Below are 23,239 nucleotides of genomic sequence, written 5' to 3' on the forward strand. Positions count from 1 at the left end.
TGGGCTCCTGCACGGGGCAGTACGGCGAGGCTGTCAGGGTCAGAGGAGACACACCACCGCAGGTGATCCACAGACACTGTGGCAGGACAGCACCAAAACATCAAGAGTCTCTTCTTACGCACCCTTAGACAGCTGTTGAGAACATCCCTCTGTTTCTTCATAAATACCCACGCTCACACTGACAAGTGCTCACTGTATGCACTTCTGTTTGTTAACATTGTGTTACATAGAATGCCCTCCTGAGGCTCGGTTCCTGAGCCACGGATATTTTCTGATGATACAGCAAAGCAGCAGAATTTATGAGTCTAGAATAAACCTTTTCTGAAAAGCACAAGTGCTTGCAAACAACCTCAGGCTTTGTCAGAGATTGAATGTGAATGCAGTTGCTCGATGCCTGTGCTTTGACAGTGAGAAAAGAAGGGAAAAAACGCAGGGGCTTTGAGATGAGCCCAACGCCAAGGGAACGTCTCTGAGACTAGCGTGCTCCTCTGGGTCCTCCTCAGATATCTTGAAAGCACCGAGAAAGGGAATGCTTGAGGAGGGCTGACATTTTACACAAAACCCCCTCTTTATACGAGGAGAGGGGCAATTATTAGACTGTTTGCACTAGTGTTCTGCTCCAGGTCCTCTTTCACAGGATTGATTGCTCACCTGGGTTGATCGCTGGTGCTGATACACTTGGTCTCACGTGATTTTGTCTCCTTGGACTCACTGAGATTTCCTGACACAGTTCTCCACCAAAAGAGGTCTAAGTAAATTTAAGTAAATTTGTAGCTATATATTAAGATAGAATGGCATTCTTTTTGACAGATACTTTACCTTCATGTTGTGTTCCTGTCATTTTGCCTCCCAAAACTTTTTTTTTTCACTTTTTTTTCTAATCTTGTTACACACGTTCCCAAAAATGAATAAAAAATTGTTTATAGATTTCTTGTTACGATGAATTATTGTATAAATAATTATATTATATATAACAAGTCTTGAAACAGAAGCAAGGAAGCCCAATGTAGACAAAACTTGAGACTGTAGTGCAAAATCTGCTCTTTATATTTTTAATATAAAGAGGGACATATGTCTTCTATCAGAAAACCCAGGGTTTCTGCTCACTCTTCAATCTAAGCTCTGTACAGGGCAGAGAGAATACCTCACACCTCAAGACACAAGTTACATTCCACGCTAAATTACTGTTATAGACTCACACGTCTCCCAGATTCAATCTCACAACCTGCGTACACTCAAACTTTCCCCTTCTCTCTCTCTCTCTCTTTCTGTCTCCTCAGAGTTCCTGCTACTTGAAGAAACGCTCATACAGCAGAACACAACTTCAGATAAAGAACAAATTTTCAGGGAAATCTGGATTTGGATCGAGTGGGAGACAATGGCTTGATCTTCAGTTACAATACATGACTGATCTTTAAAAGATATTCAGTGTAAAATGTAATGTACTCTATGTAGTCTACACACATTTCTACTAATTCCTTCATTGTTATTTGTACATCAGTTTTATTTTTTACCCATCCAGGTGTATTATCGTGGTATATATATTGTTATATAATTCATGCACATTTTACACATGCTACATGTATGTTTCTGAAAACACGTGTCTACATAATCATATAATTGTAGTGCATTTACACTACACAAGTTTTAAAATACTTATACTTAATATTTACACTTTGCAAGCTTTACTATTATCATTATTATTAATAATAAATGAATTAATTTAAAATATCTAAATTATTTACAATGTTACACATTTCAAACAGATGCCTCAAACTTTCTGTTCGTCAAAGTATCTTGAAAAAAAAATACTGTGTAGCAGTTTCCACACTTTACTTACTTTACTACAACAATTTTCAACTATAATAAAAGTAAAACTAATTAAATAAAATAAAATAACTAAGCAGCATATTAGAATGATTTCTGAAGGAATATATATATATATATATATATATATATATATATATATATATATATATATTCTTAGTTTTGACAATATGCATATATTATATTATATTATTGCCATATAGCTATACAGTAGTTGTATGTGTAAGTATCTTACCATATCCAGATTTCTTTTTTTTATATATATAAATAAAAATCATTAGGATTTAGCATCATTCCACAAATACTGTCTATAGCCCTGGAGTAAGGCACTGAACCCCCAACTGCTCCCCAGGCGCCGCAGCATAAATGGCAGCCCACTGCTCCAGGTGTGTGTTCAGTGTGTGTGTGTTAACTGCTGTGTGTGTGTGCACTTTGGATGGGTTAAATGCAGAGCACAAATTCTGAGTATGGGACACCATACTTGGCTGAATGTCACTCCACTTAGAGTTTGGATGAAGCCTGAAACATCCCTTTAACTCATCTGACAACCAGCATCTGGTGGGAAAACATGGGGTTTGTAAAGTCAAGAAGTGAGGGAGATTTTATAGATGGAGTCCTATCAAGGGAGCAGCCTTGGTCTCTGGCCTTTAGCAGCTCACTATAAGTTACACTGATAGATCTCTTAAGACATCAGAGGGGAGATTAGAACACACTTTACTGTGAAAAACAATCCCTTCAGCGGGCCCCTCTACCACAGCCTGATCGATGCACACTCAAACAGGCCTTGTCAGGACTGGGCCACTTTGATTGGCTGGCGCTGAGGAACAGACAGCAGACAAGCTGACAGCGACCCTCTCCATAAGCCTCCCATCGATCTTGAGAAGGCCCTGGTGCCGCACACACAGAGATGCTGTCTGTCTCCCGCTGCCGAGGGGACACTGTGGAGAACACACAGCATGTCACCGTGCCATGACACGCACATGCCAACACATGCTCACTTACACACATGCACACACGCTGTCTTTCCCACATGTGTATCGAGGGAAGAAAGCGAACCAATTAGAAATGGGCTTCCACAGGTTCTAAATCAATACTAGAGAATAATAGTTAAATTAAACATGTATATGGTGTATTTACAGATACATTACGTATTGTAGAATATTTGTACAGTGCCTTTCAAAACTATCCAGCTCCTAAATCACTAATACGGTAACTAATTTTACTGAATTATAAACATTTGTCTACAGTAAGCGCTGAAACACTAGAATAAATAAATATTCTATTTGCATAGAAGCTGAGAAACAAACGAATACACTTGTCTTATAATTGGTCCCTACGCCAGAGAATCATTAAAATAATTACCACATTTTGAATCATTGTAAGGGACAGCTGAGAAAATGAACACTAAAACCTAATCCAAAGAAGATTGTGTCATTTTATTAGATTATTACAACAAGTGATTGGGTGTCCCAGTGGGATCTGTTTAATTATCAGATCGTGGACTGAAGTCTAGTGCTGGGCTATACAACGGTGTATATCATGTGATTGGTCAGCCAGAATAGATTACGCCGTACCTTATATACCACACTAATTATACACTATACACTAAAGTGGATAAGACTGCTTAATGCTATCGACATCTGAAAGTGGGAAAGAAAAATGGAGTAATGCAGAAATACAGAGTGGGGTGCATCCTAAAAATTTCATGAGGATGAGGTGAATCTATCTCAGTTTGAACCAATTAAAAAATTTATACATATCCAACAAAATCTCGCAGAAATTTACAACTGTTTTATTTTTTTTTACTAATTGGTGGTTCATTTGTATGAATTTGTTCAATCTCATTCATAGGGTTTCATACAATCTGCTTATGCCCAGTGACAGATAGGTTCAACATTTTTAATTGTATTTATTATTTTATTAATTCATACGAAATTGGCACTTTGTAAAATAGTTACGCTTTCCTGTGAAATCTCAAGTCCCTAGATTGCTCATTAAAGTTGGCATGGAAATCACAATCATATTTTCTTCCCTACTATGACATAGTGTATATCCGAATTATATGGATTTTCAAATAAGTAAGTACGGCGGGACTTCATTTTCTGCTGCGTGAATTTACATTACATTACATTTAAACTACATTACATTTTTTTACATGGATCAATAATTTGCAATAAACACTAAACGCAATATACCATGGGGAGAATTTTTTTTTTTACATTTCGATTTCATGGTGACTTTCTGCGTCATGGAACTTTCGCTTTCTATCGCCACATGTGGTTAATATATACAACTGCAAGTAATTTGGAGAGAAAATAATACATAATGTTTTATTTTTAAGAAAAAATAAAAACGTCTGTAGTTAAATATTTTTCTAGATCCATTCTGCAGATTCGCCCCCTGCAGTTTCCATCTGGACCTGCATATCATTCATTCCAGAGGTGTTGTGCAGAGAGGAATTGTTAATACGGTGATGAACCCACAACATTTCTGTTCTTTCACAATGTAACAAGGGGGCTGGAGTTGACATGCTGCTGACGAGGGGGTTTGTTAGGGGGCTAAAGACTCGAACAATATGATTACAGTGGGGCTTCCAGAGGACGAATGTGATGGGAAAATCATAGGATTGGAGGAATGTCCCCCTACTGGGCGCACACATGGTATTTCACTCTGTTCCACCTCTTCTAGCTCACTACCGTGACTCGGACAATGAGTCCTGCAAAGCCCATGACCACTCTTGCTGGTGCAGGATTGCAAAAACTGTGTCAGAGAGCCAGTGGGCCCCATAACTCTGCCTGGAGAGCCTTTATGCCATGCAGCTATTTGGCGTCCAGACATTCCCTTCAACAGGGCAAAGCAAAATAGGCCCAATCCGGATGGTTTTTCAGCCAACCCAAGCTTTTATTTAACGTGCATAATGAACATGCATGTAAATGGCTTTCACGGTGTCATAAATAGAGCCTGATGCAGATTCACTGACCCAACGGTTGGACTGGCGTGAGAGTGGGCAATGATGATAAATAGCATCTATTTAGTGGCATGGATCTCACTTGGCAAACATATTGGCTTTGGATGAACTTCCCTCTGCTCAGATAATGCATTTCAAGACCTCCTCTGGCATTAATTTTCCTAAATGCAGCAGCAATCATAATTAGCCCAATTAAAGTGATGAGTAATAGCCATGCAGATTCTTCATACACCTGGAGACAATTTTCTGATGCTCTAAACTATGGTGCATTAATTACCATTGATCCACAGCATTCAACTGCCATTTGCACATTGTTCTATAAATCTCAGCTGTAATTTACACTGAGCAAACAGATATGCTAGATTGGTATTCTTTTAGTGATGGTAGTGCAGAGAAAACATACTTGCGATCTATGGAAAACACATCACATGTATCATACTAAACATCCTAAAGTTTGCATAAAGATATTAAAATATCTGATGCTGGATGTTTTATGTATGATCCTGTGATTAACACCTAACATTTAACAATCATATGAAGCCTGATCAGATATCACTACTAGACACAAATTTGCATAATAACTACATGCAAATCATATCTATTTAAATGTAAATCAATGTATTCATAGGTCTGTCCTCATTAAACATGACAGGATGTTAACACTGACTTCAATACCCAGACGAAAGAAATATTGCAAATGTGATCTCATTAATATCTCAAGTGTTTCTTTAAGACAGCAGTGAAATTAAAAGCACAGCTTGTGGACAATGGCTAAAGTCACATGTCACATCTTCAGTGTACCGTGATCCTTCAGAAATCATTCGAATGTATTGATTTACTGCTCAAGAAAAATTTCAGCATTGTTGAAAACATATGAAAATGTCTTTTTTCTTTCTTTCTTTTCTTTTAATCCTTGCTGAATTAAATTTAGAATTTTTTGAAAAAAAGTCTTACGGACCCAAAACATTTATGAAACATAACTGAACTCCATTAAATCTCCTGATAAAGGAAAGTTTGAGCAATATCATTTTCTTCTGCGTAGGTCTGCAATCACAAAATGATATTACTTTCTAAACTGTGACTGTGCAGGGATGAAAAAACAGTTCACAAAATAGTGCTCTGTTTTTTCCATTTCTTATTAGAGTCGTTGTGCTCCGCTGTTGTGGTTTGCAGTCATCCATCTGACAGTAGTTAAGCCTTAATGCATGGCGAGTGTCAAAACACCAATATAATCTGCAATTAAACATGACTATTACTCGTTTCATAGACATGAGTCTCCATAACCCGAGTCGGTTTCACCTGTGTAAACGCTGCAAGTCTTTTTTAATGGGGAATGAAGAAGTTCTGATGTCATGGTTTTACTGCTCTACTCTGGGAGTGAGTCTTTTCTTTGGCATCATAATCTCTGTAAAACACAATGAACGAGCACAGTCTTTATGCTTTAAAGCACAATCTTGAGTCAGTGGCCTTTGGCAACGAGGCTGAAATTCCACTGGAAAAAGCACAGAGAATCAAGAGAAGTTAAAGATGGATAACAAATGCATCTGATCAATTCAACAGATTTCAACTGTGATTAAAGGTCCACCCTGTCAGTCAAGAGTAAAGTTTGAAGTAACAAGGAGCCAGAATGATTCTTTTTATGTTATATTGCTTTTATAAACAAGATAATATTGAGTGAGGTCATCTGGGTATTGTATGTTTACTCTTTTGTGTACTGTGTATTTAGACACATTTGTTTTGTCACATACTGTTTTTCATCTACTATATATTAGGGAATTATGTGATTTTGCATGAAGCCAGTCACTTGTTTTGTTGCTGAATGCATCTGCGTTTGAGCGAATCTCTAAAAACAAAGAATCAGTGATTCACTTAAAGGGTGGGTGAAATGCTATTTCATGCATACTGAGTTTTTTACACTGTTAAAGAGTTGGATTCCCATGCTAAACATGGACAAAGTTTAAAAAATTAAGTTGTACGTTTGAAGGAGTATTTCTGTTCCAAAAATACTCCTTCCGGTTTGTCACAAGTTTCGGAAAGTTTTTTTCGAGTATGGCTCTGTGTGACGTTAGATGGAGCGGAATTTCCTTATATGGGTCCTGAGGGCACTTCCGCCGGAATAGCGCGCGCTCCCGTATAGCAGAGCACTGAGAGCACAGACATTCACTGATCAGAGCGAGAGTGTCATGAAATGTCACAAAAGAAGTGTGTTTTTGGTTGCCAGGGCAAGACAACCCTGCACAGATTACCAAAGAAAAAACAGCATTAAGGGACCAGTGGATGGAGTTTATTTTTACAGAGCATCAACAGAGTTGTGCAAGTGTTTGTGTTTGTTCCCTGCATTTCGAAGATGCTTGTTTTACAAACAAGGCCCAGTTTGACGACGGATTTGCACATCGTTTATTTCTTAAGGATGATGAAATCCCAATGAAAAAGGGTCACGATCGTGTGTTGGATCCGCAGGCGGTGAGTAAAACTGCTTAAAATATCTCTGCCTCCTTGTTAGTGCGTCCGCCTCACATGCCGGAGACAGGGGTTCGAGCCCCGCTCAGAGCGAGTCGTTGCTGCTGCTGCCTTCGTTCAGTTTCAGCCTCGGGATCTGATTCTGGATCATAAATATACGCTGAATCTGACTGTAAGCCATGGTTTGTTTTGGATGATGTCTTTTTCCTCACGGTAATGTCACAGCTTCCAAACGCTCTCAACGCAAAAGCCTACTGGCGCTCGTGATTCTTTAGCTCCGCCCACACGTCACGCCTTCAGTCGGTCGTGTTTTTCCGGGAAAAATCGGTACAGACTATCTTTCTCTTATGAATATAATAAAACTAAAGACTTTTTGGAGTTATGAAGGATGCAGTACTACTCTATAGGTACTCAAGATTAACAGGATATTGAGTGAAAACGAGCATTTCACCCCCCCTTTAAAGACATTCCCGAATTAATCAGCATTTTGAATAAATAGGATGAGTCTCTATGGCTATGTTCACACTGTCAGTTTTTGGGATTGACAACTGCATTTACTTATAGGTGTGAGTCTTGAAACGTCCCGTTCACACAGCAACTTACAGTAGTTTCTCAAATACTGTCGGTATGAATGAAGTGCAACAGGACGTCAAGTGAAGCCCATATTCCTTACCAGTTACCATAGCAAAAGTGACCAAATTAGAATCAAAGATGAAGGTCTTATCACTTTCTGGCATGACAGTCCAGCTGAGTCCAGCTGAGCCATAAGTTCACGTCTTCATTAACCGGTTTTCAGAGAATGCGGTTGAGTCCTGAAAATTTACGGCTGTGAGTTTGGTTACAGAATGCTGCTGTCACACCTGAAAATAACTGTACTGTGTGTGAACGTAACGACGTGCTGTGTGAATGGGGCTAATATTTTGAATTTCAGTGAATAATCACTTTAATTCCTGAATGAATCATCTTTTCTGAATTCTGAGTTGTTTTGCTCAGTGAATCAGCGTAAAAAAAAGAGGTTGAGTTCAGTTCATTTTAATTCAGTTACACTGATTCAAATGACTCACTGATAAAGACAGCAACTCGTCGCCACAATTAGTCATTTTAAATAACAGACAGACCTTTCCTGTCGAAGGTGGTTTTTTTTTGTTAAAATAAGTTGCATTTGAGATGACTAAAACTACCAATTTAAAAAGCAGATAATAAACCTTTAAAAAACAAATCACTAAAACTTTTATAGGTTTCACTCTATTTGACAAATACCTCGACTGTGGAATTTTAGCAGAAGAATGTCGGGAGATTAAAAGGAAAAAAACGAGGCCAGAAATGTCTGCCGGACAGTTTTCCATGATGAGTATATTAATCTTGCTGGACTGCTCTCTACGGCATTTGGAGTCTCTCTTCACAGTCCCTAGCCCTGGCCATATGTGTTTAAAGACACGGCTCACAGACAGTGGCTTCCTGAAAGGTCACTGCCCATCTCAAAGGCATCCCACAACCTTTAAAGGTCTTCTCTTTTGTCCCCTCTTTAAGTGGCGGATGCATCAAAGAGCGCTCTGCTCTGCTTGGAGCTTTTCAGAACAGATAGATTACAAGTTCAGATGTGCTGGATAAATTAAAGTGCAAAATGATGCCTCAGGGCTGTACTTTACAGCTTTAGCACCTGATAGCATCTCCACTGAACATCCTAAATGAAAAAAAAAAAGGTCTCTCTGTTGAGTCTTGGCTCAGATTCAAGCTCCTGGTTTTCATCATTCTAAGCCAGAGAGCACAACGGTTTTCCGGCTAGCTATTGTAGCCTCCATGCACTGCTGCTCTGGAATATCCACTGTTATGCTTGGCATTCAAGGTGGAGAGCAGACTCAAAGGTTGGAGAGCGGTACAAGTGCACTGGAGCTTGAAATGCTTTAATAAGCCGAAGGTGCAGAAACGGTGGTCTCTCTGGAATGATGCATGGACTCACCAGACTGATCCACACCTCCGTGTAAAAAGAAGTGTGTGTGTGTTCGTCTCTCTGATGACAGCCTCTATACTAAAAAATTATTTTCCCAATAAGTACTTGAAAAAACAGCTTTATGGAAGTAGTATTTTGAGAAACTCTGGGTGTTGAATGTCTGCCTTCTTCATGCAGGAGAGAGGGCAGAGCACAACATGCACTCTTCATCAACATGGACACAAGAAAATATCCCAGGAGGCAGCAGTGTAGCGACCAACATTACTAGGAGGGGACACCCCCCCCCCCCCCCCCACACACACACACACTTTTTGGGGTGAGATAATCTTTATATCTTAAAAGTTTCATTTTGATATGCAATCATTGCAAAAATGAAAACCCCTTCATCTATAAATGTGAAATTTCTGCAAAAACTAAATGCAAAGAAATCCACGTTGGCCTACTGGGTGAATATCACATAATTTATATTCATGAGTTTTATACAGTGTCCCTCTGTTTTTCATCCCTGCCAGGATGCCTGAAAAAACGAAAGCATGTGACCCATGGGACATTGACGCACAACATGCTGCATGTGCTCATTTGCAAAAGCAACAAACAAACATGTGTAGGACAACGCAGGCGTAGTATTAAGCACTTTTAGTACCTAAAGCATAAACAATGCATAGAAAGTGATTACGGTGCAGGATAATTGCCAGAAACAGTTGCACTGAAAGAACCCGTCTGGGTCAGGATATAAAGAGTGTAATAGTACTGTAAATGTCTGCGGTGTAAATGGAAGTGCACTTTAAAGGCTAATGAGAGACAAAGGTTATGCTGTCATGTGCATTACATCTGCCCACTTCTCTCTGGTTAACTATAATGATCTGACTGAATCGACAACACTGCTGAGGCGCCACACAAATGAATCCCTGGCAGACATGCCGAGGTCTCACTGCAGAGCGCTGTGATTAAGATGAAGCACGCAAACACAAACAAAGCAAACCCACATCTAACTTCATAGAGGAGCGTGGTCAAGGACTTTCCTGCGCTTGTCCTGGAGCTCAGGCAACATGAATGAGCAAGCGGACACAAGGTCTGACTTAGAAATAGCAGCATGGCTTCGCATTGTTTTAAAATAAACTCTGTCTCTGGAAGAGGATGCGTCAGAGGATGTGACGTGTAAGAATTCAGAGGATGGTCTGCTTGTATTTGCCCTCAGTGGATAACCTATCTGTCATCTATCACATTTTTATCTGATTTTCTAGTAAAAATATCTGGACAGTAAAATGAAACAGTGATCCTAATATTATTATGGAAGAAGCTATTTCATAATTCATTTAATTTTTTCATACCTCATTGTTAAAATATTTGTATATTCATATATAAAAAATAATCATTATTTAATTTATGTATTAATGTATTTATTAAATGGTATTATTATTTAGTTTAGTTTAGTCTTATGACTTCGCACTTTTGCTTTTCAAAGTAAATGTGTTTCATTTAGGATGTCTTGGTTATGATTTAGGTTTGATATGATTTGTTTATTTTTTATGTTTGTTAAATGTTTGTTTGTTTGTTTAAAAATCTCTTATGATCATCAAGGCTGCATGTTTTTGATGAAAATACATAAACAATAGAAAAGTTGTAATTATTAGATTTTAAAACAACTGTTTTCAATGTTAATAGTAATATATTCCTGTGATGCAAAACTACATTTTTAGCATCATTAATGAAATCTGAATGATGATTTGGTGCTAAATAAAGAAATAACGAAATAATATTAAATTAAAAAATCTAATATAATATAATATAATATATTATAATAATATATAATATAATATAATACTAAACAGTAGTCTATCATATTTTAAGGATTCATATTTTTACAGGAAAACAACACAAAAACACAAAGAAACATATCATACTGTAGCTTTTCTAAAACACAAGAGCAATAAAGGAGTGAGGATCTCATTAATAACAGTGCTGTCAAAATACAAGTATGATTTCAGAAATACAGACATGCAGCACTGAGAGAGGCGTCCATTGTGCCTGCTCTTGTGAATGGTGTGCTTCCCCCTGTGTGCAGAGAGAGAGAGAGAGAGAGAGAGAGAAGGGTTGGGGGGGGGGGGGGGGTGGCTCAGACTGAAGCAGGCCTGGAACAGTGCTTGTCAGAAAGGCCTTGTCCTGCTGTCAGGCCAGCACCACGCTCATCGATCACAGTCACACCCCCTTCCAACCCGTGTCCCATCCACCATCGGGGGTCCATGCCGCATAAACAGCCCTATCCGCCGCTCGCATCTGCCGCCGGGGGCCTGCATTCCAGGGCCTGCGGATACCATCTCCGAAGTGAAAAAAACACTTTAGAAAGAGTCCTCTATCCCGTCGGACTGCCTTTTGGAAGGTGAGGCCATAAAGGAACAGTTGGAAAAGCAAACAAGCTTTGACACCCTGAAAAGACTCATGCACATGGAGTGGTGGAACAGCCCCGGCACTGTAAGCGCTCGTCTTGTGCATTGTGATCTGTGGCTTTCTTCGCTTTAATTAATTCTCGGGTCAGAACTCCAGAATGGTGTCTTCAATTCAAACTTAATTTCTGTAAACCCACACAGCTTATTTAGACGGCTGCTTTCCCACAAGATCCCCGATGTTTTGTGGAAAACAGTATTATTGCTACAAGGGTTTCTCACATTTAATGAGTTTTTGTTATAGAAAGTGGAATGATGGGATTTTCAAAAGTCAAATATCTCCTTGGGTGTTTACTCGGATGCATCAGGAAAAATGCAGCTGGAAGATTACGTACACAAATAACTCACAGCTGAATTGATTTGTTCGCAGGATTAATTGACTTTTTGCACTATAACAACATCCTTTTGGTTTTAGAATTGGGTTGTATGGATAAGACTACTGACCTGGAAAAATAAACAGCGTTTCGACCATGTTTCACTAGTGTCTGCTGTTTTTCATGTCTTGACCATTTGGACTAGTAACCCCTCATGGTTATTATGTTGCAAGCACATCCCAAAGTAATCTCACATGATTTAGCCATGGAAAATGTCAGACTAAGACTCTATGGTAGAAAATGCGTTGGGGTCATATATTCATTGGAAAAACAGCTCGAAAAATACTCAGGGAGCGAGTGTCCCCTTGCCTGAAATTGATAGAGAAACCAAATGCAATGAGTCAGAGGTACAATAATAGCTTCCATCTGGGACCTGACCTTAGTTTATGAAGGATAATTCCAGCATGAAAGGCCCGCTCTATAATTCCAGCATGAAATAACAGCGCTCTAAAGAACAAAGCTTCGGTCGTGTGTGCGAGAAGACGGTCTGTCCGGCGAAGGTGTTAAACAATCACCAGACCAGATGAAATCACAAATAACCAAGGACGAGGTTTAGTATTTATGTTATTTTTAAGAGTAAAACTCAGAGTTACTGTTCTATGCTTCGTACAGAGTAAAACTAAGCAAAAACACATCCCTCATCAATCAACTCAGCAGACATACTTCTGAGACTGCTTGTTTTTTTTTTTCTCAGCTATGCTTATTTACTGGGTCTGACACTCTGTCATTATGAATTATAGCACAAACCACTGCCCTCCTGTTTCAAAAGAAGACAACGTCAGTCCCAAGAGCTGTGCCTGAAGAAAATACCTGTTACACAATGTACACTAGAAATCGACAATATGGTGAGCATGCCTTTTGAATATTGGAAAGTACCTTTAAAGCATTTTTTTATTTACTTTGTTATATTTAATTATTATGTTTCCTGTAGTCAGTAAGTTCAGTTCAATACTGTGAATCAGTTCAAGCTGTCTATTTTAATGAACTCTTTTAGAAGTATTCAGAAAGCACTCCAGTATGCATTTACTGTATTTCATTTCTTGCGTTAAACATTTTAAATGTGGTGTTGATGGTGCAGTGGATTAGACACATGCCTTCGGTGTGAGAGACCCGGGTTCAAATCCACTGTGAGACACCAATGTGTCCCTGAGCAAGACACTTAACCCCTAGTTACTCCAGAGGTGTGTGACCTCTGACATGTATAGCAATTGTAAGTTGCTTAAAGCATCAGCTAAATGTAATGTAATGTTCATCTTTCTGGCATCAGTGGCAGTTTGGATGATTCCTCTAAAAATACTACTACTAATAATAATAATTTCAAACACCTAAATATTGAGATATATAAAACACAAAAGGTTGAACATTATCAAGATTTATATCAGATGTAGCAAAAAAATAAATAAATAAATAAATAAGTAAATTAAAAACTATAAATAAAAATAAATTGTGGTTTGGTTTGGCATTCATAACCAAGTTGATCATGATGTTGATTTAATTTAATTTAATTTAATTTAATTTAATTTAATTTAATTTAATTTAATTTATTTTTTTATATATTATGTTTATAAAAATAAAATAAAATACAATAATAAAATTTAATAAAATGAAATAAAATAACATTAAATTCAAATTAGATATACTAAAGGGGTAAACTGTGCTATGGCAACCAACAAGGCCAAATACAAAGCACATAACTTTAGGAAGTCACTGAATCAGTGTGTATGTGTACATGTGTTCTCAGAGATTCCAGTTAGATGTCCTCAAACCCTATCTTTCTCTCTCTTTCCAATCCCTACATAAATGTGCTGTAACTAAACACATGTGACCTGGTCAATACGAAGCTTGATTAGGTCACAGCCCTAGTGATTATGTGTGTTTCGCAGTGTATCTTCTGATGCCCGAGCAAATCCAGGTCCTGTCCGAAGCCCCATTTTATACACTCATTACAGCCAATGGCCCCAAGAAAGCACTAGACAACAGAATCAAAAGCATTGAGCCAGAAGGCAGCACATTAAGCTCATTACTTCTCATTGCAAGTAGAAGAGGTTTGGTCAGTGTGACCGACAGCAGCTGTTATTTCGGCAGCATTTACATGGATGGCAAAGTTGTGACTGGAGATCTCAAAAGTACTTGTAACATCGATAATATAGGAGTCCAGTCATTCCACAATATCAGTCATATTAAGCACTACGGATCGGATTCAGAAAAAAAGTTTAAAGAGTGAAGAGTAAAAATATGGCATGAGATGAGAGCAGCCAGAAAAATGAGCGGTGAGAATCCAGAGGTGGAAAAAACAACACTCCTGCCTCCCTGTACTACGTTACCCATGATTACTGCTTACGATTAAGCGTGTACTAATTGTGCAACAAAATGGGAAATCTGCACAGATGAAGATCTATTAAAGTCCCATCATCTGCTTGAGCAAGAGAGCACGACCCTTGAAGGAGGCCTCACTGCTGCATTAAGATTTTTCAGGAGTGTTTTTAATTGTCCACTGAGGTGAGCACAAACTATCCGAACGGACTGAGCGCTCTTTAGGGACTTTCAGTCTTAGCAATGAGTGCATAAAATTAATGAGCTGTCCTGCTGCTGTGATTTGAAACAAAGCCGGGCAAGCGAACGCGCTCCCCATCTGAGCCTCACGCTTTGGGTATTGCAAAACTCAGCCTCATTATCACCACCGGCAACTCAAAGGAAACTCAAGACTCAGAACACATGAACAACAGAACCACAGCGAGAGACGCTGGTAAAAATAAAAGAAAAAATCCTGTTCAGAATGGAGAAAAAAGACGATAAATTCATCTCCTTTAAAGCACCGCCCTTACAGCCATCAAAGCAGAGCTTTTATAACAAATCCTTAAACTGTCTTCAACAGTGCATTTCAGGATGTTTTTGTCTGATTTGAATTGTCTGCTATGAGCGAAGTGAGGTATATGCAATCTGTCTATCTATCTTTAGCACCAAATCATCATATTAGAATGATTTCTGAAGACTGGAAAAAAGAAAATAAATAAAATGTATTAAAATAAACCGTTATTTTAAACTTTTCAGAAAAGAAAAGAGAGAAACAAACTGCATATTTGAACAATCCTAAACAGAAGCTTGGGGGATTTTTTATTTTTTTTTGAGTGAGGCACAGCAGTAGAACTATATATCAGGAAAGAAGTATAGCTGCTTTGAGGTGGTGCATCACTAAACCATATCAGCCCTCAAATCTGCCTGAAAACCAAGAACAGCGTTCGTCAGGTCCAATTGAATCCAACTTTTGGCTCAGAGGTTTCCATCCAGCTTTAAGGCCTTGTTAAAATAACCTATTGCACTTTCTGCCGCCGCATTAATAAGATCTGATAACTAATCAGGGATAGCGAGCACAGGGATTGTATATCTCAGTAAATCCAGCCGGAATGTAAACCACTGGCTCTCTCAAAGGAGCCCCGTGGCAGCTGCGAACATGGGAAGCTTCGCAAGACAGACAGACATCCGGCTCACATACTCCTTTTATTTGCTGTTTTAAGATCAAATTGTGGTTAGAAGAATTTCACACAGATTTTAGATCGTTGACTCGTTCTGTTTCATTATCATAATGGGATGTAATTTCCAATCCTGGACCAATTTAACTAAACAGTGCGGTGCAGCAGCCATACAGCAAAACTCAGTGAAATATGTACAGGAAACAACACAAGAGGTTATGATACGGTGCAATATTATCACACTCATATTGCTGACACTATTACAGTGGAGTCTTTCTGTTAGCGATAATGAACGTGAAAATCCACTAAAGAATCACCTCTAGGTCTTTTTTTTTTCTCATTCGTATTCATGAATCTCAATGTATTTACTATGAATAACTGTTAGGGTATTTTGTTTTATTCCATTCAGAGCAAAGATTAAATAAAATATACTGTAGTTCAAATATTCTAACCATATTCTAACCAAAATATCAATACATAATAATAAACTGAAATGTTTTAATCACAAATAAATGGAAAATTGGCTACTTCCAGGAATAATTTTGCCTGTTGGAGGAGGTTGCCCCATTTTTGGGCCTGACACCCCTTAAATGATGATAGAAATGATGCGTTGAATCAGAATTTTGAACTAATTCACTTAAACTGGAAGTGTGATCTGAATCTGAATATGTTACTAAAGTTTCATTTCCTCATCTCTATGCGAAACCAAATGACGTGCTCCTAAGTAAACTGAATTAAAATATATAGTTAATAAAAAAAAAAAAAAATCACAATATTCTCAGGAATGATTTTATATTACAACCACTATTCATTTCACTTTGAATTCATATCATGAATTAAAAATAAGCTGTGCTAATTTAAATGAATAAATATTACATAATTCATTCAATTGCACATGGACTAAATTAAATTGTTCTTGTGATTTAATAATCACACCAAATCACAATTCTGTTTTTATCTTGATTAATCATTCAGCTCTAATGCTGCTGCTGCTGCTTCTTTTTTGCTTTAAATGTGAATGCTCAAAACCACATCAGTCTCATTCTGAATCCTTGTTTATCCCAGATCAACTGTGCGCTGCTAGATCAGATGTTGTAACCAGTGTTTTAACTCTTCTCAATCCAAACATTTACAGAGGTATTACCTAGGAACTGCATGCAGCAGTTGAAACTCAAAAAAAAGGTCATTAATTATTTAAGAGGTGCTCCCTCAGTGAAGCGTCCAAATCCGCTATATGACTCGTCCACACTGGAAGTGTTGAAATGGAGGTCTGCACACCTCAAAATATCCCACTCAGGCTCCCTGCTGTAATCAATCCGTTAGCACAGCGGGCCTGCTGAGAGATTTGTGACTTAGACCCTTCCCCTGCACATGAGTGTGTGACGCAGCAGCTGTCACGCTCTGGTAATATAAGCCCTTATTAGTGTCCATTAGGCTGCACTGAAACTAATAAGGGATTGTCAAATACATCCAAACATTCACACAACTCTTCAGAAAACAGAACACGGTGGACATGGAGAAACACGCTCTCAATGCAAAGCTCATTGCCGTGATCACTTCCAATACAGGGAGATCAGGAACAGTAGAGATTAACTGATGAGACTCTAAAATAAAACTGAAATCTACTCATTAAATGAACAAAAATGATGATGATGGTGATGAGATTCCTTCTTTCACTCACAGTCAGTCAGTCAGTCAATCAATCACATAATTTTACATACTCACTGATTATTATTTTATTAATATCTTGCATTAGCTTTTGAATATATTTTCGCTTCATTTTATAGGTTAATTTTGAGCATTTTTACATGCTTTTGAAATTTTTTCTATTATTATTTTAATATTACTATGCATGCTTTATTTTTATTTCAGTTAGTTACTTTGCATTTTGTGTTTAATTCAGTTATAGTTTTAGTTGTTTTGCATTAGCTATTTTTCAGTTTTTATTTTTAGTAGGTTTTTACTTTTGGTTCATTTTAATAATTTTCTTATGTGCTTTTCTTAAATGTTACTATTTATGTTTAATGTATTTTATTTCAGTTTTAGCATTTGTTTAGTTCTAATTTTTATTTATTTTCAGTTAGTAGTTATGTTACTGTACTTCAGCTTTAGCTATTTTACATCTTTCCATTTTTACATCTACTATTTATATTTGAATTTTATTTAACCTTTATTGAAATGTTTTTAATTTTGTTTAAAGTTCACTCATTTCTTTCAATCACTCTTTCAAAATCATTCAATCATTACTCATTACTTCAGTTCATTCATCCACTCACAGTTCAATCACTCATCCGTGTACTTATCAAAGCCCTCCCATTGCCCTGTCATTGTCATTTACATCCCAGAGACACGCTGAAACACTTGATAGGCGTCTGGTTCTACACGCCACAAATGGGTGTTTGGATTGATAAATTGTAAGGAGCAGTCACCTTCAGAGACATCAGTTCTTCATGACTACTGCCAAACCACAGGTTAGAAAACTAGCCAGCAAAAATACATGACCATGCACAACTATTTGAAATGTATGGTCAGGCCTCAGCCATCAGCATTTGTATTCAGTTTCACCATGTTTTTGGCTGATACCACGTTTCATTCCACTGATGGGGTAAAACAAGCAACGCCAAAATCACATGTGTTTCATATAAATCACATTTGATGCATGAGGAATTAGAAGAGACATAGTGTCTGCTTAAGATTATCAATATTTTGCTATACAAAGAAGAATGGTTACAGTTTTGCCTCAATAAACCCCCTTTTTATGTGATTTATTAATGCTAGTAATAATACTTATAAGTATTAATAAATACTAATAAACAGCCAATATGCTAGTAATGTACATGGTAGTTAAACCTACGTACTATTTGTCCAGTAACTGAAAATAATAATTATATATATATATATATATATATATATATATATATATATATATATATATATATATATATATATATATATATAATTTATTTCAGTAATACTAATAATACAGAATATAAACTTGAAACTGGCTAAATATACTAAAGTCCACACAATGCCCTCAAATCCACAAAATATCTAATGTAGTGGCACATTTTTTCATTTAAGTATTAGAAATCATAATATTGCTCCCACCAAGCTGACAGTGTTTCTTTTAACATTTACAGTGATATAGCCTAGTTTAGAAATTAGTACTCAGTAATAATCAGTTCAGTAGTTCATTTAAGTTTTGTGGGAGCTTTTCTTTTTAACACTTCAGTAATAATCTAATATATATAAAAAAACGATAATAAAAAGGAGTAAAAGGAAAATCAGATTCAGACTTTTTTTTTACTTTTTACAAATCTGAATGATGTTATTTTATCTGCATTTTAATTAGCAGTTTAACAAATTTAAAATGTAAGAACTGCAATCATAGTGTGATAAGATGAAAGTGATGAACGTTCTTTGAACTTCAAACTTTAAGCACAAGGTCAGAAGTCACAAACCCTTAATGATTTAACAACTATCTTTCAATTACATGGCCAATAACAAAACTAGAACAACAGGTCAAGTTCAGCCCATCATTTTTATGGGTAATAAAATCTCAGGAATAACAGCTACTTTTTTTAAAAAAAAACAGCGAAAACTGTAGTGTGGTCTTGTTTTCCTCATCACTTTGCCTATGGCATGCAAATTTCAGATGCATCTTGATGTAACCACCCTCGTGACCCATTTTGCAGCTGTTCCACATATAGTGTTCCATAACAGACACATAAATACACATACAAACACAGATGTCTAACTGAACACAAGCCAGGAATCAGGGATACTATCACATCAAGAAGAGTACAGCTGGACAGAAAGCATGGCAAAATTCTTAAACATCTCTGGGTAGTGCTGGAGTAGAGGATAGACACAGAGCATTTTATGAAGAGCAGAAGTGATTTCTCCAGGGAGACATCTTAACTCGAATAATACCATGGGCAGGACTGAAGCACTTAAACTAGCTGCCAGCCAATCTATTATCAGCTCCTTCAACCACAGCAAGACCTACACATATACACATCCGTCAAAATGTTCTTGATGTGCTTTTTGGGGACAGAATTGATTTCCAAACTTGGTGTCTGCACCCAAGTCTGTTCGAACAGATGGTCTGGAGTGATTGCGTGATGTACAGTAGAGCTGTAGAGCGTCCCATTCCTATTCCTGAGCATGTTCCTGACTATTCGCTATGACTTCTCCCCTCTGAATATGTTTTGTTTGAGAGCAACTCTGCATTCTTTCAATTAATCTGTGACACACAAATGTGAATGTGGTTGTGTGCATGTAAAGTTTAGATGGAAAAATACTCAACCGTAAAACTACTGCACTCACATCAATGGTGCAAAAGTACCATGGTTCTGACTCAAATAGTGTGAAGAGACTTACAGGAACTGCAGGAGCAAACTGCTTTATGAGCCATTCCGGATGTATTATTGAATTCAAAAATGAAAATAGAAACCAAAATGGAGTCAAACACAGATGCCATTTATAAAAATGTAACTTTTGAAGTTAACTTTGAACCAACTAATCAAAGTCTTCCAGGTAGGTGTATTAGGGCGAATTGGAAATAAATGCCACAGGATGTTTGGACCACTTGCTTCATAGGTACAACAACCTATCACTTGGACAATAACCTTAATTGGATAACTTTGTGACTTATCTACCCCTAAAGTTGCATATTAGTACCTTAAAGCAATGGTTCTCAATTCCAGTCCTCATGACGACCCCCGCTCTCTCGTTTAACACACCTGATTCAGATCTTCAGCTCATTAGAAGAGAACCTGCATGCATGAACTGTGTTCTGATTGACTGGCTCCCTACACAGTCTTCATTAATTGACTTCTACTGCCTGAGCACAGGAAATACATTGAAGTTTACTTCACTTCAGAACATTTATTCACAGATTTCTGCTTCGCTACTGCAGCGTCTTCACTCACAGATGAAACTTACTAAAGAAGTGTGAACTGTGACATAATATACCTCTGTAAATAAATACAATTTAAATTCACTTCTCATGCACTTTAATGCATTTTGAATGGAATGAACACATACAGTCCCTTCGAACTGGAATCATGGTGAAATATCCTGTGAAGTCCATTTCGCAGGGAACTATATGGTCAAATAGAAGTGACCAGAACGTGGTTCGTGACTGGGATTGAGAACCACTGTCTTAAGGTATGCAATGAAAGAATGCAGAGTAACACCTTAAGGTACTACTATAAACATTTCAGGGTTAAATAGTTACCCGTAAGTAAGGGTACTGACCCAGGGACAAGGTGTTGTACCCCTAAAGCTATGATATTTCCACAGATGGTCCTTTGGCCTGCTCTGTGATTTACATTAACACCTGAACTCTAGCATCACAACTCTGATTTTCTGAATGTAATCCGAGACAAAGGAAGATTGCCAAGAGATTCTCTTTTCAACAGTTTAAAATCTTTAAATATGAGCCCATAACGTCTTTAGACTCAAAAAATGTCCACATCATCTCATATGCTTCACATCAAACACACACACTTATCCTTCTTCAATGACTAACGCACATCTATCTGTGCGACTGATGAGGTGATGCAGAGAAGTGTTTCTAGAGTTTAACTGCTTCAAGCTGCCCTCTAAGGGGGTCTGCGCCACAGATCTTCTCTCTCTCTTCGCTTACACAGGACTCTCGTATTCATTTATCCAGAGCACGGCTGACAGATCAGAGGTGTGTCCGTATCTGGGAAAAATCCATTTGCTCTCTGAGCACGGGACAGATACTCAACTCACCATGGAGTTTAAAAACATTTCCATCGTGAGCCAAATGCTTCGCCATTACAGACAATGAGCAGCATAAACAAATGAATGGTATTCCAGGGACGCACTCAGTTGTCCCATTTAGAGCCGCTGTCTACAGAGCTGGTGCTAGTGCATCACGCTGATGAAAGGAAGAAAATGGGCCGTGAAATGAAAAAGGCACTGTAAGGAGAAAAGTGTGCATGTTAGAGAAGAACTCTACCTTGGCAAGCGAATCCCCGTTCCTCGTATCCTATGTTGCACAGGCATTTCCCAATAGGCACCAGCCACTCTCCCTCGGTACTGCAGTACATTTTTGGTGGATCCTCCTCTCTGGAATGGTTGACGCAGGAGCCCCTAACCTCCACGAGTGACTGAGAGTCCGTGGGTACAGTGTCGGGAAACATAGCCAGGTTCCTCACTGTGAAAGGACATTTTTTAAAGTACACCCGCACTGAAACTAGGGCCACGCAGGCTCCCACATCCTGGAAAGCCAGGTGAAAGCCCTTCTTAGTCATAGGCCCCACTTCACGGACCTCTGTGTTTAACTTCAAGATACGGTCGCCCAGGTCCATCTGAGTAAAACTCTCATCGGCGGCGATGGTGTCTATTTTGGAGAACTGGTGCTCGCGAAACATACTTCCCTGGTCTTCGTCAGTCTCCAGGTAGTGTAAGTTGAACGTCTCTTTGCAGGTGAGGACCATGGGAATACTGTTGCAGTCTCTCAGGGTAAACTTGAGCTCCACATAGATCTTCTGTGCAGAATTGCGAGGAATCCAGTTGGTCCTCAACCAGTTGTTCTGGCTGTACTCCATCACGTTGCACACCTGGAAGGTCCGGATGGGAGTGTAGTGCTCATCCACGCCGCTAATTTCCTCCCACTGCAAATAGAGAAATAAGTTAATCAAATCTATTCAGAGGGAAGCGAACGACTACTGTACTCCTACATATCAACAGCACCGAGACGAATGTAAAACACCTGAGCGTCGAGGTTATTTATTTCTCAAACACAGTTGGAATAATGAATCGTTTCGCATAAATATCTCCCCTGTCTGGATAATTAATGTGGGACATAATTAACGACGCCCTCCACTCGGAGTACTCTCCTTTGTAAAGCGAGCCTGACAAACCATTTTGTTTTGTCACTAAGGGTGTCCAAAGGCACAATGCAGCCAGAAGTCTTGAGGTTTAACATACACAAAGCAAAATAAATGATGAACTGAGAGGCAGTGTTTTCTATTACGATAATGGAGTACTATATGGCTCTCGGTCAAGCTGAAGTTTATAAAAGCCCTTGGCTGAGTGAGACAAGGCCTCTGGAGTGGCTGCGAGCTGTTCATTACCCGGCAGAACAAGTGTGCCCTCAAACTGAAGAATTGCCTATTTGTGTTTCAACTGTGAGGGTGCTTAATGAAACACCCCAAAAGGAGCATTTTTTCAGCACGTTGTTAAGATCTCAAGGATTTAATATATCGTTTTGCATCTTATTGTTTACAGATGCACAGCCTTTATTTTGGAAGTAAAGCAAGCGGATTGAACTCACTGACTGCTGGAATTCCATCCACATATTTGAATGAACATTTTGGGATATTGCATAATTAATGATACATTTAATGAATTTATTTATTTATTTATTATTATTTATAAGACAATGTGCATAAATTACACTGGAAAAAAAGTCATCAAAAAAGTCATGTGACTTTGCCTCAAGTCATGTGACTTAATATTTCACCATGGCTGCGTTCAGCCCCGACAAAACGTTGCACAACGTTATTTAAACAGAAACGGTGATGAGTTGAACACACTGTTCTGATGACGCAAGAGTTGCAACTATGGCAGCTGAGAAGGCCATTCTTTGTGTTTCTTACCTAATTCAGACTAAAACACATCTATTTAGCCTCACATACTGACTTTATTTGTAGTTCATACGGTTTTAATACCCTGTATTTTCTTTCTCATTTTTAGGAAAAGCACTT

The 23,239-nt window shown here is 38.1% G+C and overlaps 1 protein-coding gene across 1 annotated transcript in view; it reads right to left on the reverse strand.

Annotated features, from left to right (window-relative positions):
• LOC128019531 (ephrin type-A receptor 3-like) overlaps positions 1-23,239 on the reverse strand; it is a 97,884-nt gene that overhangs the window by 58,438 nt on the left and 16,207 nt on the right. Inside the window, exon 3 of the mRNA XM_052605571.1 lies at positions 21,487-22,144. Coding sequence (XP_052461531.1) covers positions 21,487-22,144 — 658 coding nt within the window. The remainder of the gene's footprint in view (positions 1-21,486; positions 22,145-23,239) is intronic.

The sequence above is a fragment of the Carassius gibelio genome, chromosome A9, assembly GCF_023724105.1.
Source record: "Carassius gibelio isolate Cgi1373 ecotype wild population from Czech Republic chromosome A9, carGib1.2-hapl.c, whole genome shotgun sequence".
NCBI lineage: Eukaryota > Metazoa > Chordata > Actinopteri > Cypriniformes > Cyprinidae > Carassius > Carassius gibelio.